General features: G+C 58.5%; 1 protein-coding gene across 1 annotated transcript; it reads right to left on the bottom strand.

Moving 5' to 3' along the window:
- Positions 1-2367: 2367 nt before the first annotated feature.
- On the bottom strand, positions 2368-12037 carry CCDC97 (coiled-coil domain containing 97). The gene is made up of 5 exons (XM_067721293.1): positions 11829-12037; positions 9462-9917; positions 7094-7372; positions 6503-6632; positions 2368-4571 (listed from the first exon to the last, which is right to left on the bottom strand). Exons 1-5 carry the CDS (start codon positions 11878-11880, stop codon positions 4451-4453), a joined length of 1038 nt encoding a protein of 345 aa, XP_067577394.1. The 5' UTR covers positions 11881-12037; the 3' UTR covers positions 2368-4450.
- Positions 12038-12710: the final 673 nt, after the last annotated feature.

The raw sequence follows: 12710 nt of genomic DNA on the forward strand, positions 1-12710 counted from the left end.
TTGGGGGGAGCCTGGGTTCCGGCTGGAGCCTCGGCTTCCCGTCCTGCCCCCAAGGGGCAGGAAGCAGGGCCGGGGAAGGCCAGCTCAGGCCTTCCTGCCCCCTCCCTCAGACAGGCCTGGGACCCGGGACGGGGTCAGCGTGAGAGGGAGAAAGGGAGGGGCGAGGTGGGGGGAGGGAGAGAAAGCCCCCTTCCCCCTAGATCTCTGGACATCCAGCGCGTTGGTGTCTTTCGTGTTTCTAATGTGAATTTGTGTGTGTCCCAGCAAGCTTTGTGGTGTGAATTTTGTGTGTCCAGCATAGGGGTCTCTAACACACGGCTGAGTGCCTGACGGCTGTGTTGGGTATGGACCAAGGGGGATTTTCAACTGGTGTCTCTCCAGCACGGGTTCAAGAGTGTGTGTGTGTGTGTGTGTGTGTGTGTGTGTGTGTGACTGTGCTGCAATTGTGTGTGTGTGTGTGACTGTGCTGCATATGTGTGTGTGTGTGTGTGTGTGAGACTGTGCTGCATTTGTTGTGCCTGCACCTGTGTTTTGTGTTTCTGCTGCACAAGCCAGTGTGCACTTTGGGTTCCGTGTCCGGACACTGTGTGACTCGGCTAGTCTGCGTGTATGAGTTGGTTGTATCCCTGGGGTGTGTTATGTGTCTGGATTTTTTCTCAGCACACTTGCTCTTCTTTTCTGGGTGTAAATTTGCACATTATTAGCATAAGTTTGATGAGAAGTGTGGGTGTTTTCCGTGTATGTTCATGGGTCTGTGAGAAGTGTTCCCAGGAGGTACTGTGTGTGCGCGTGTACATTGTGTTTCCTACTCAGGATGTTCTCACTGCCTGTGTGTGGCGGTTCCCAGTGTTTGTGTCTGCGGGTGAGCAGCTTCTGGGTTACGTTTTGTGATCAGCGTGTGCGTCGTGGGTATTCCGAGCATGTTTGTGTGTCTACGGGGTGTGTCTCCCACATGCTTGCTGTCCTCCTCCCAGTGTGTCCATCTCCGGGACTGGTGTTCTCAGCCTCTAGGGGTGTCTGTGAGCAGGTGGTGTCTGCATTTTGTGTCCCCACATGTGGGCTGATGACTTCAGTGTGTAAGCAGTCGTGTGGGTCTCTATTTTGCTCTATCACTCTCGAGTTTTCAGTGGGGTGAGTGTGTTCGTGTTCACAAGCAGCTGCACGTGTGGGGCTGCATTTGTGCTGGTGTTTCCAGGGATGGGGGGCATCCTGTGTCCCTAGTGAAGCCGCTGGCATCCCGAGTGATGCGGCCTCCATGCTGAGTGCAGGCTGTGCCTGCGGCGCGTCCCCTTGCCGGCTGGTGCCACGTTGGCTCGGGGCTGGCCGTGGCGGGCAGGGCAGGGCAGGGCAGGGGCTGTGGTGGGCACTGGACCCACGCCCGGACCTCAGTATAAATATCTTGGGCTGCCGGCGGCTGTGTTTACTTGGCCCCAGCCCGGGGGCGGCAGCAGCCGGGCAGCTCTTGGGGGCGGGGGTGACCAGGCCACAGCACAGTCACTTCCTTCTGGCCAGACAGGCCGCAGCCTCCCTGCCCCCTTTCTGGGTGGGGGCGAGGTGGTGACCCCTCATTCTGGGCTCCCAGGGGCCACCAGTGAAGCCCTGACCCCGACACCCCCGCTGGGCTTCCCAGGATCTGGGAGAGAGACCAGCAGATGGGACAAGGGCGGTGGGCCAGGAGACAGTGGAGAGAGGGGTAGGAAAAAATGAGGGTGAAGACGAGGCCGGGGGGGGGGGGGCTCTGACAGAAAGGCATGGGGACGGGGACGCAGAGACAGAGAGGGAGGGAATGACAAGGAGGGAGAGGAGAGAAGAGGAGGCAGAGGCCCGGGCACAACGAGGGGGAAGAGAAGGGGCTGAGAGAGGGGAGACGAGAAGCGATGGGAAGACGATGACAGTCAGAGAGCTGCAGAGACCGAAAGGGAAGACGGAGCTAGGGGAGAGGCAGAGGAAGGAGACAGCAGCAGCAGGGAGAAGGGACAGCGAGGCAGGCGGTTGGAGGGGATGAGGAGAGAGAGGCAGGATGCAAAGAGGTGTCAGACATGGGGGGGTGGGGTGGCAGCCAGCAGAGCCTGGCCAGGACAGACAGGAGACACGGGGTGGGGGCCGGATGCCCTCGGAGGGGCTCTCCCTTCCCTGACTCAGCTTCTCCGCCCACCCCAACCCCAGAACCAGGAGTGGAGGGCCAGGCGCCTCTCTGGGCACCTCCAGGTCTCAGCGGGTCTGAGGCCGTGATGGGGGAGTGCCTCTGGGCTCCACCTCGGTCTCTGAGACAGACGCTCCTTCTCTGCCATCTGACTAACCCTAATTCTGACTCAATTGCCGTCTCTCATCACTTAAAAAATGTATGTAACAAATTTAGGCATGGCGCAGTGTGTCACAAATTTAATGATCAAATGACAGACTGCTGGAAAATGTGCCCATCACCCAGGGCTGATGCCTGTGTTATGAAAGACCTCTCACAACTTGAGGGCAGCAATACAAGCACCCGAGACAAACATCTCTCCCAACTGAGTCTAGCTGGCTGGATCGCCTTGGGCCTCCTCTGGGAGACACCCTATCAGTACTGACAGTTTATACTGCATGGGACCTCTGTGATGGTTCAGTGACTCAGGTACTAAACACTAGATGATGCCATCCATCTGTGCATAGGAAGGACAGTGCCTAGCACGCCAGGTGGGCCCCAAAGGTGTTAGCTGCTGTTATCCTCAACAGCTAACTCTCCTTCAGTCGTTACCCCTGAAGAAGTCTGTGCGTCTGTCTACTCTGTGTGGCCTTGAGAGCGGACAGGCAGGCCAGGAGGTGGTCTCCAGGACTTACGATTCTACACCCGAGTTTCCATCTCTGATGGCCACGTGGCCTTGAGTACGTGACATCTCCTTTCTGGGCCTCCTGTGACCCACATGCAGAACGGAGCTGAGCCCCTCGTTCGCGGGGCTGTGTGGAGGATTCAGTGCGGCATTGGGCACCTTGCTGGGGCCTGGCACAGGACAGAACTGCTCAGTAACCGGAAGTTTCCTTATTTAATAGTCTGTCTGAACATCCCTTGGCCTCTGTCTAGCTCTCACTTTCTGTGTCTGGCTCTAATTCCAGTTGAGCCAGAGGGCAGAGGCGAGGCCTGGGGGTCAAAAGCTGTGGCCCCAGGAGTCCGTGGGGTCTCCCCGGCACTCTGGGCCCCATGCTGGAGAAGGCAGTTTTGAGGGTCCTTCAGGCCTGGCTCACAGGAGTGAGGGGTCCCCGGGCCCCACCTCTCCAACACATGGCCTGTGTCCTCCCCCGCTAGCAGCTGGCCCCTTCCCTGCGTATGTCTACTGGGGGAGCCTGAGCTGGGTATGGGGGCATGGGAAGGCGGGATGCCTGGGTTCCCACAGGCCAGTGGCTGAGTCACCAGGCGGCCATCTGGCTCCCATTAGCCCAGGGCGGCAGGGGGCTCGGTGGGGCCGGCTTGGGGCAGGGATGCTGGGGCCGGCTGTGTGTGTGTGTGTGTGTGTGTGTGATGACTCAGGACCCATGATAACAGCCTGTGCATATTTTGGAAGTGTAAACAGGAGAGGGAGAGGGAGGTGGAGGAAGTGAAGGAGGGAAAATTGTGGCTGGGCAGAGGGGGGCTGGTGGGGCTGGGAGGGGAAAGTCCCTCCTCTCCCTCTATACCCGACCTGGCAGGCCCACGATCCCACGCTGCCCCTGCACACCTCTCCCAAACCTGGGTCCTGAGGGAGAGGTGAGAGCCGGTGGCCACCCCCAAGGTCTCCCCACTGCCCACAGTGAGGCCCGATCACTCCGCAGTCAGGCTCTGTGGCCCACAGCAGCCAGGATGGGGGATGCTCAGGGCCTTGCGGGGGGTACTGAAACCCAGAGATAAAGGCTGAGAGACAGAGAGGGACAGAGCCAGCACAGAGGCTGCGAAAGATGGAGGCCGGCCGAAGGAGATGGAACGCAACAGAGGCAAGGAGGTGCGTGTGAGACGGAGCCTCAAGCACAGAGGGGCAGGAGGGCAGAGGCGGGGCTGGGGAGGGAGAGGCGGAGCTCCGCTCCGGGGTCAACCTGGCCAGCTCCAGCGACAAAGGGCCCCACCGGCCTAGGTCAAGGGGAGGATGTTCATCCTGGGCCCTGCTGTGGGGACAGAGGCCGAGGCACAGAGAGAGGGGGAGAAAGAGAAAGACAGAAAGGAAAAAGAGGGAGGTGGAGAAAGAGCGAGAGACACAGAAAGCGGGAGACAGAAAGGTGGTGAGAAAAAGACTGAGAGGAGAGAGGAGGGAGAGAGGCACCAGGGTTCAGGGGGAGAAGGAAATGGAGAGCAAGGGGGAGGGGGCCGTGGAGACAGGACCAGACCTAGCGAGGCTTGGTGGTATAGGGCAGCCACCCTGCTGTCGCCTAGAGAAAGTCACTGAGCCGGCCTGGCCTGTAACCAGCAGCCTCGCTGGGGCGGGGGACGGGGTGGGCGCCGCAGCCATCAGTCCCCGTCCAGCTCCGGGCTGGGTGCGTCCTCGGGCTCCTCCTCGTCGAAGTACCGCTCCTCTTCATCCCGGGCCACGATGTCCAGGTTGTCGAAGTCAGGGTTGTCGTCCACGGTGCTGCAGGGGGAGGGAGCTGTCAGGGGCTGGCTCTGCCTGCACCCCAGCCTCCCCGCTTCTGTGGAGAGGAGCTGGGGCCCGGGGCCCCCTGAAGTGAAAGGCCATACGCTGGCAGCTGTAAGTCAGAGCGAACTTACAGCTGGGTTATGTTGCCTCTCTCGGGGCTTCAAACAAAAGGCAACATTTTCCAAAGCAGAGATTTTACATGAAAACTTCTGGTTTCTCTTAAAAAGCCAGAAGACGTGGTGACACGTGGGCCCACATCTGGGCCCTGAGGCAGTGCTTCTCAACCAGGAAGATTCTGCCTCCCCCCGCAAGGAACATTTGTGATAACTGGAGACATCTTGGTGGTTACAAGTTGGGGGGCTGCTACTGGCATCCAGTGGTGGATGTCAGGGATGCTGCTCGACACCTGCCACACACAGGACAAAGGGTTATCCAGCCCCAAAGGTCCACAGTGCTGAAGTTGAGAAACCTTGCCCTCAGGCAACAAGTGATCCTAAGTTGTGAGAAGGACCCCCGGTTGTGCTCCAAACCCTACCAGGCTCCCTCACACTGTCTTTGGTGCAGGAAGCCCTGTCCAATCCAGCCCCGCCACCTCCTGATGAGACCGCCTCCCTCTCACCCCTCGCACACCGTGCTGTTCCTCTGTGCCCCTCAAGGCTCTTGCACCTGCTGCCCCCCCTGCCAGGAACGCTCTTCCCCAGGGTATTGATGTCGCCTGCCTCTCACTTCCTGCAGGTCTTTGCTCCAATGTCACCTGCTCATTCCCTGGCCACCTCATCACCCTGCTCCCACCCCCAATGCCGGGACCCTGCTCTGTCTTTCTTCCCAGCCCCATCGCCACTAGATGTTTCGCACCTCCAGCACCTCCCTTCCGCTCCTTGCTGCCTTCCTCGCCAGAGTGGGACTCCTTCAGGGCAGGGAACCCTTCCATCGGTTTTGTTCCCTGCTTCATCCCCAGTCTGGACCCAGCAGCGCTGAGCACCTGGTGGCTGAAGGCAGCTCAGCAGCTGCCCCTCGGAGAGGGGACAGGCTTCGGTCCCCACCACGCCCCATTCCTCACACCAGGGCCGACTTCCTCGTGGGCACCTGGCTTTATGACAGCAGTGGTGCCCTTACGAGGGCTCCCCACAGCCCAGGGACTCTACTCACTGCCTTGTGTGGAACACTGAGATCAGTCAATGGAAAAGTGCATCAGCCAGACTCGCCTCTGGAGCTGGGGATCCCGGACTGGACCAGCGAGGCTCTGGTACCAGGCGCTGCTGTAGCTGTGGCAGTCGCGCCACCCCCAGCGCCCCCGCCGCCATTCTACTGACGAGGCCCCGGGGCTCTGCTTGTTCATATGTCATGGGGGCTGGGTTTGAAACCAGGGCCCTCTGCTGCCACACGTGACGTTCCAGACCACAAGGCGAGGCTGCCTCCACTGACAAAACCATTTATCTTTTACTCTGATACTTCACTCGCCTGTGTCCTTTTCCCTGATGGCAAAATCCTTCCAAAGCAGGTGGCCCAGGTATCTTATCCCTGGGGTTCTACTGGAGAAATGAACAACCAGCGCTGCAGGGGCACCCACCACAGGCCCCTCCACGCCAGGCGTTACCCTGCCAGGGATTACTTCCTGCAGCATGAGGAGGTCCGGGGTCCTGGGGACACTTAGGAAGCTTGGAGTACTGGCATCCTACCAGGCCACCACCACCACCTACCCAAATGGGAATGTTCCAGTGTTTTATCAATACGGAGCTGAATGTCAGCCCTGCTCACTCCCCTCCTTCAGGTGAGGGGACAGGCTCGGACAGGGACAAAGCTACTCCAAGGTCACCCACTGATCTCTGATCTGAACCCCTTAGGCTGTGTGACCCCAGAGCCCATGTCCTGTGGGGTGCCGGGCTGGGGGGCTGGTGGGGGGTGCGGGGAGGGCATGGGAGCACCTGTAGTCAAAGTCCCCATCCTTGCCGTCCAGGAAGTGCTGGTGCATCCGGCTGGTGAACTCTTCCCGCAGGATCAGCCTCTCTTCCGAGTCGGGGACCCAGGCCTCCAAGTCTTTGTCAGGCCTCTGGTCTGTAGGGGAGACACCCAGGGTGGGGTGTGTGAGGACTGTGCTGAACACACCTCCACAGAGAGCTGCATCCTTCGTGCTGGGTGGCACTGGGAACACAGCAGTGACCAAGACGGCCCCGTCCCTACCTTCCCGGGGCACACACTGAACACGTGACAACACAGTGCTCTGGAGGCCACAGAGCAGGGTTAGGACCTGACGCCTGAAGGGTGGCAAAGGGAAGGCACTCCTGGCAGAGGGAACGGCATGAGCAAAGGCCTGGAGGTGAGGGACTGCTTGGTATCTTCGAGGACCAGGGACAGGGATGCTGGAGAGGACGGGAAGGGCCAGGGCACTCAGGCCAGGTAGGGCAGGGCCGTGATCTGCTCCCGCAAGCGGGCCCGGCCTAGTGCTGTGGAGCTGAGACACACCAGCCTGGGGCCGGGCTGTGCGACACTGGGGCCTCCCCACCGCCGGGCCTCACCTTCCTCGTCGCTGTCCTCCTCCTCCTCCTCCTCCTCCAAGCAGGCCTCCTCCTCCTCCTGCTGCTGGAGCAGCCGCTGCTGCAGCTCCCGCTCCTGGTAGGACTGGAGCAGCAGGTCAGACAGCGGGCAGGCGGGAGTGCCAGGGGGGCCGGGCTTGGGTGGCCGCTGGGCCGGGGTGCGGGCGCTGAGCTCCTCTAGGGTCAGGTACTGCCCGATGTACTGCTCATACAGCAGCGGGGCCCGAAACCGCATCTGCTCGTCGCTGAAGTACTCGCCCTCTGCACGGAGGAGACAGGGTGGGCGTGGAGGCAAGGGCCTGCGGGCCAGGCGAGGGGCTGGGCGGAGGGTGAGTGGGCCTGCGCAGACCTGTGTCCACCCAGGCATGGGACTGCGCTGACAGGAAGCCGTAGACACACAAGTGTGAGTGTGATTGTCCACATTCAGCAATGTATACAAACACACACAGATGCCTGAGGTCGTGACCACGAGAACTCATGCACGTGTCTAAGCATGTGTGCGCGATCAGGCCTGTATCTACGTGTGGACTCATGTGTCCAAACATGTAGGGTACACAGTCAGGTTGCTGGACATCCTGGCCTGAGGCACTGCTGGCCTAGGGCCCGTGTACGACTGTGCCTGGGCAGGATTCGTGTGTGTGTGTGTGTGTGTGTGTGTGTGTGTGTGTGTACACACTGCCTGGGCAGGATTCGTGTGTGTGTGTGTGTGTGTGTGTGTGTGTGTGTGTGTGTGTGTGTGTGTGTGTACACACTGCTGTGGGTCCCTGCATCTGGGAGCTGGTGTGCAGGACGTTGCGGGCAGGTATACTGTGCATGGAAGCCAGTATGTAGACTGTGTGTGCCTGTCTGCTGAGCCCCGTTCTGGCTGTTGGTGCACACACCTGGACACGCCTGCACTGCTGGGCACATAAGTGTACATCTTCATGGAGCAAACGTGTGTGTGTGCGCAGCGTCAGGTCTAGCAGGGCATCTGCCCAGGTGTGGGTGTCCCTGTTGGTCTTCCAGACCCCCGATCTCACCTCTCCCCAGAGCGTTCCTCTCTGCAACCACCCCTTCTGAGGCCCTGGCTTCCCCACTCCCCAAACCCAGGGCCTTCATACGTCTCCTGATGTCTCTCAGCATAGGCAGCTCTGTCCCTCAGATAACAGCTAAGCCTGCCCAGTCCCTCCCGCTGCTGGTCCTAGCCCCGCCCTCAGAGCCCAGGAATCCTGGGACCATCCCTGTCCTGCCCTCCATCTTGCCTTCTCTCTCTTACCCACCTCTCTGTTCCCCATGTTTCCCACCACATTCTGTTTCTCTCCCTCCTTCTCCCTATCTTTCACTGTCACTCTCTCTCTCTGGGTCTCAGTTTCTCCCTCCCCTCCTCTGCCCCTCTGTCTCCACCCATCTCTGTCTCTCTCAGTTTCTGTCACCTAACCCCACTTCTTTCATTCACTCATCCTCCCTCCTCTCTTCATCCCTGCTCCTCATCGGTCACTGTGCTCCACTCTTTCCGGATCCCTTTCTCTACAGCCTGTGCCTTCTCCCTAACTAGAATCTTAACTCACTCTCTCCTTCATTTGCTCTCATCTTTTTTTTTTTTTTTTTTTGCGGTACGCGGGCCTCTCACTGTGGTGGCCTCTCCCATTGCGAAGCACAGGCTCCGGACGCGCAGGCTCAGCGGCCATGGCTCACGGGCCCAGCTGCTCCGTGGCATGTGGGATCTTCCTGGACCGGGGCACGAACCCGTGTCCCCTGCATCGGCAGGCGGACTCTCAACCACTGCGCCACCAGGGAAGCCCCTGCTCTCATCTTTTAACTTTAGTTCTGGTGTCTTTGATCACAAAGCTGCTTGTAACTACATCATGGTCAAAAAGGTACCAATCTTACAAAAATAATAAATAAGTAAATAAATAAAAAAGAGAAATGTACCAATGTTTTCCTTCATGCTTTTCACATGTGTTTTTTTTTCAAGAGGACTTTGCCTCTCCTGGGTCAGGAACATATTCCCCTAGGTTTCTGTCAATGCCTCTGTGTACAGTGTGAGGTAGGGATCTGGTTTCCCTGAGGGGTAACCAGTTCTCACGGTGCTGGATACTGTGTGTCCTCGGCCTGCTGGTCTGAAACGGCACTTCTGTTATCTACTAAATTCTGACCCTTCTCACTGCCTGTCCCATTCTCTTCCCTTGGGGCCCTGTTTGTCTCTCCCTATCTCACCCTGTCACCTCACATTTCTGTCTCCGTCTCTCCCCGGGTCCCTGTCTTAAAACTTATCTCCCAGGATCTCTGTCTGCGTTTCTGTTCCTGCATCCTTGTTTCTTACTTCCTCTGCTTCAGTCTCCCCTCCCACCCAACCTGTCCGCCCCCACACCTTGGATGAGCTCACGCAGGGCAGCGTAGCGGCGGTTACGCAGGCGGGTGCGCAAGGTGCGGGGTCGGGTGCTGCCTTGCCGGGCCACTTCGGCACAGTAGAAGTCCGCACGGTGGTCACCGCGCAAGTGGCCAAAGCAGGCCAGGTGCTCCTCCCGGAGGCCCGTGCGGAAGCGCTCCAGGAACACCAGTGGCTTCTCATGGTACAGCTGGCCCAAGATGGCCACCTTCTCCTGCTCGGTCAGGTCGGGCTCACCCTGCTGCTGGCTGCACACGGGCAGGCGGCTGGCCGCCACGGCGTGCAGCATAGCACTCACTGCCGCGTCCTCGACCTCTGAGAGGTCAGTGTCTAGGGCCCTTGGCGCTCCTTCTGCTGCTTCTGCCTTGTCCTGGGGTCTGGATGGGACCGGCGTCCAGCTCAGCTCCCCCCAGTGCCCAGGACTGGGCTCCGTGCAGCCTGTGGGGAGAGGGAAGATCAGTCAGTCCGGGGATGGGAAAGCGGATGGGGCAGTGGGTGAAAGGGACTGGGTGCTCACTCACTCACTCATTTCACATTTATTGAGCACCTCCTATATTCTGGGCACCCTTCTAGGCCCTAGAGATACCACAGTAAGCAAGAGATTGACAGTTTAGTGGGGAACGCAGGCATGTGAAAACATAGTTAGTGAAAACATATAGTGCGTTAGGTGGTTCCAAGAGCTGTGTAGGAAAATAAAAAGGGAAGAAGGAGGGAATGGGGGTGAGGCTGCAATTTTGAATGGACAGTCAGAGAAGGCCTTGCCAAAAAGGTGACATTTCAGTAGAGACCTGAGGTGGTGAGGGACTGAGCCACGAGATTTCTGTGGGAACTGGCAGAGGGAACAGCCAGTGCAAAGGCCCTGAGACAGTGTGCTTGGTGTATTTACTTGGTCCTTGACCACTTCATTCATTGATTCACTCAATTTTGCCTTTTCCCTTGCTCACGAAATCATCAATACATTCACTAACGCGTTCACTCACCCACTCATTCATTCTCTCCTACTCATTTGCATATCCATCCAACCACTCTTCAGCAACTCTACATCTATGCCGGGCCCTGAGCTGGGCAATGCTGAGGATCCCCGGGGGGATCCAGTTCAGCTCCCAGGGAGCACCCTGTCTGATGGGGGAAGACAGGCAAGGTCAAAGACAGCACAGGCACTGGGAACAGAAAAGCTGAGCGCTGGGCAAACCCTGGTGCAAGCTGCTTCTCAAAAGTGGTGGCAACTGGAGCAAGGCTACAGCAAGCAGGAAATAAGTGAAGACAGGAGGTACAGACAACTCCTTCAGCTTGGCTGGGGTGGGGAAGAGAAAGAGGGTGGTGGTTATTAGGCACAACGGGTTTCAGGGAGGGTTTTTTTTTTTTTTTTCGGTACGCGGGCCTCTCTCTGTTGTGGCCTCTCCCGTTGCGGAGCACAGGCTCCGGACGCGCAGGCTCAGCGGCCATGGCTCACGGGCCCAGCCGCTCCGCGGCATGTGGGATCTTCCCGGATCGGGGCACGAACCCGTGTCCCCTGCATCGGCAGGCGGACTCTCAACCACTGCGCCACCAGGATAGAATTTTAAGATGAACAAAACAAAAGCATTTTAGGTACTGATGGGGAGGCACCAGGAGAAATAAAGAGACTGGCAAAAGAGATGGGGGAGCACAGAAATGGATTAACGACCCCGAGGAAGCAGATGGGACTGTGGACTTTCGGAGAACGGGAATTAGAATGAAATGGGGGGAACCGTTAGTATGGTCTAAGTAGAGTTTGCATGGGACAGGAGGAAGCAAGGGAAGGAGGGAACTTAAGAAGCACGGTTGGCTGGGACAATGGGAGAGCCCAGGACAGAGACGTTTATGCTAGCCTGAGAGCTTGGTAAGGAACTAGATTAGCCTAGGACACGGAAAGAGCCGGCTGGAACTTGGAAGAGGTTAATTTCGGGGGAGGGGATGGGGTAAAGGAGATCAGCCTGCAACGAAAGGGGTTAATCTGACAAAGTGGTGAAGGGAACAGTTAGGGCCGAGGGCAGATGTCCCCCTTTTTTTGGTTGTTTTTTTGTTTTTTTTTGCGGTACGCGGGCCTCTCACTGTTGTGGCCTCTCCCGTTGCGGAGCACAGGCTCCGGACGCGCAGGCTCAGCGGCCATGGCTCACGGGCCCAGCCACTCCACGGCATGTGGGATCTTCCCGGACCGGGGCACGAGCCCGTGTCCTCTGCATCGGAAGGCGGACTCTCAACCACTGCGCCACCAGAGAAGCCCAAGTGTCCCCTTTTAAAGAGTCCTCCTTCGCCTTCACGGGGAATCATTTCCTAGTGACACCGCAACTCCACCCTCCCGCCGCCTCCGCGTGGCCAGGACCTCACCTTCACCGGGTTCCGTCGCCGCCGTCGCAGTCGCAGTCGCTACGGCCTCCATCCCGATTCTCTACGACTTGTTACCTGCTGTGGCAGGCTCCGCACACCATACCCACCCCAGGTCCTCAGCGGCCACTTCCGGCCGAGCACACTCCCGGGGCCGGGTGCCCCGCAGCACCAGGAACCAAAGTTCCGGGACGAAGTTGGATTTTCCTATGCGCATGCGTGCTTCCGCCCGGCCCCGCCCACCCCAGGCAGGAAAAGGGCACCAGGGTCAGATAGATTCTTCCGGCACGCCGCATCCCCGCAATTTGAACCGCTGCGAAACTGGACTATCAAGAGGGAAGGCCTTGTTCACCCTGTGACTGCTGTGACTCCAGAGCCCAGCATGCTTAATTTGGGGATGAATGTTTTGAATGACCACCCTCCAGGGCCTCTGAGGGCTTGGGCTCTGGTTTAGACCCCAGGCTATCATATTTCCTCACCACCTCAAGAATATTTACTAAGCCTTGTCGCTTGCTTCTGTCATCACACCCAGTCCCTGCTTAGCATGAGATAGGTGGTGAGATCAGACTCAACTTCCCACTTTGTGCTCCCAGGACCTGAAGAATCTTCAGGTGTGGAGAGACCTTGGTCCTGATTTGCCCTACGTGACGGGTAGGGACTCACATTCAAGTGTTACCAGTGCCCTGAGTGGGCCGGGCTGATGGACCCAGAGGTCCAGCTAAGGGAGCTGCCCACCCCAGCCTGGAGGGCCATGGGAAGGTTCTTTTCTGAGAGTAAAGGACACCCAAAATGAGACCGGAAAAATAATCAGGAATCAGGATAAGAGGGAGGTAGAGAAGGGTCTCATGTAGGAGGATGGGCAAGGCAAACCCCTGGAGAGGAAGG

The sequence above is a fragment of the Pseudorca crassidens genome, chromosome 20, assembly GCF_039906515.1.
Source record: "Pseudorca crassidens isolate mPseCra1 chromosome 20, mPseCra1.hap1, whole genome shotgun sequence".
Lineage (NCBI taxonomy): Eukaryota > Metazoa > Chordata > Mammalia > Artiodactyla > Delphinidae > Pseudorca > Pseudorca crassidens.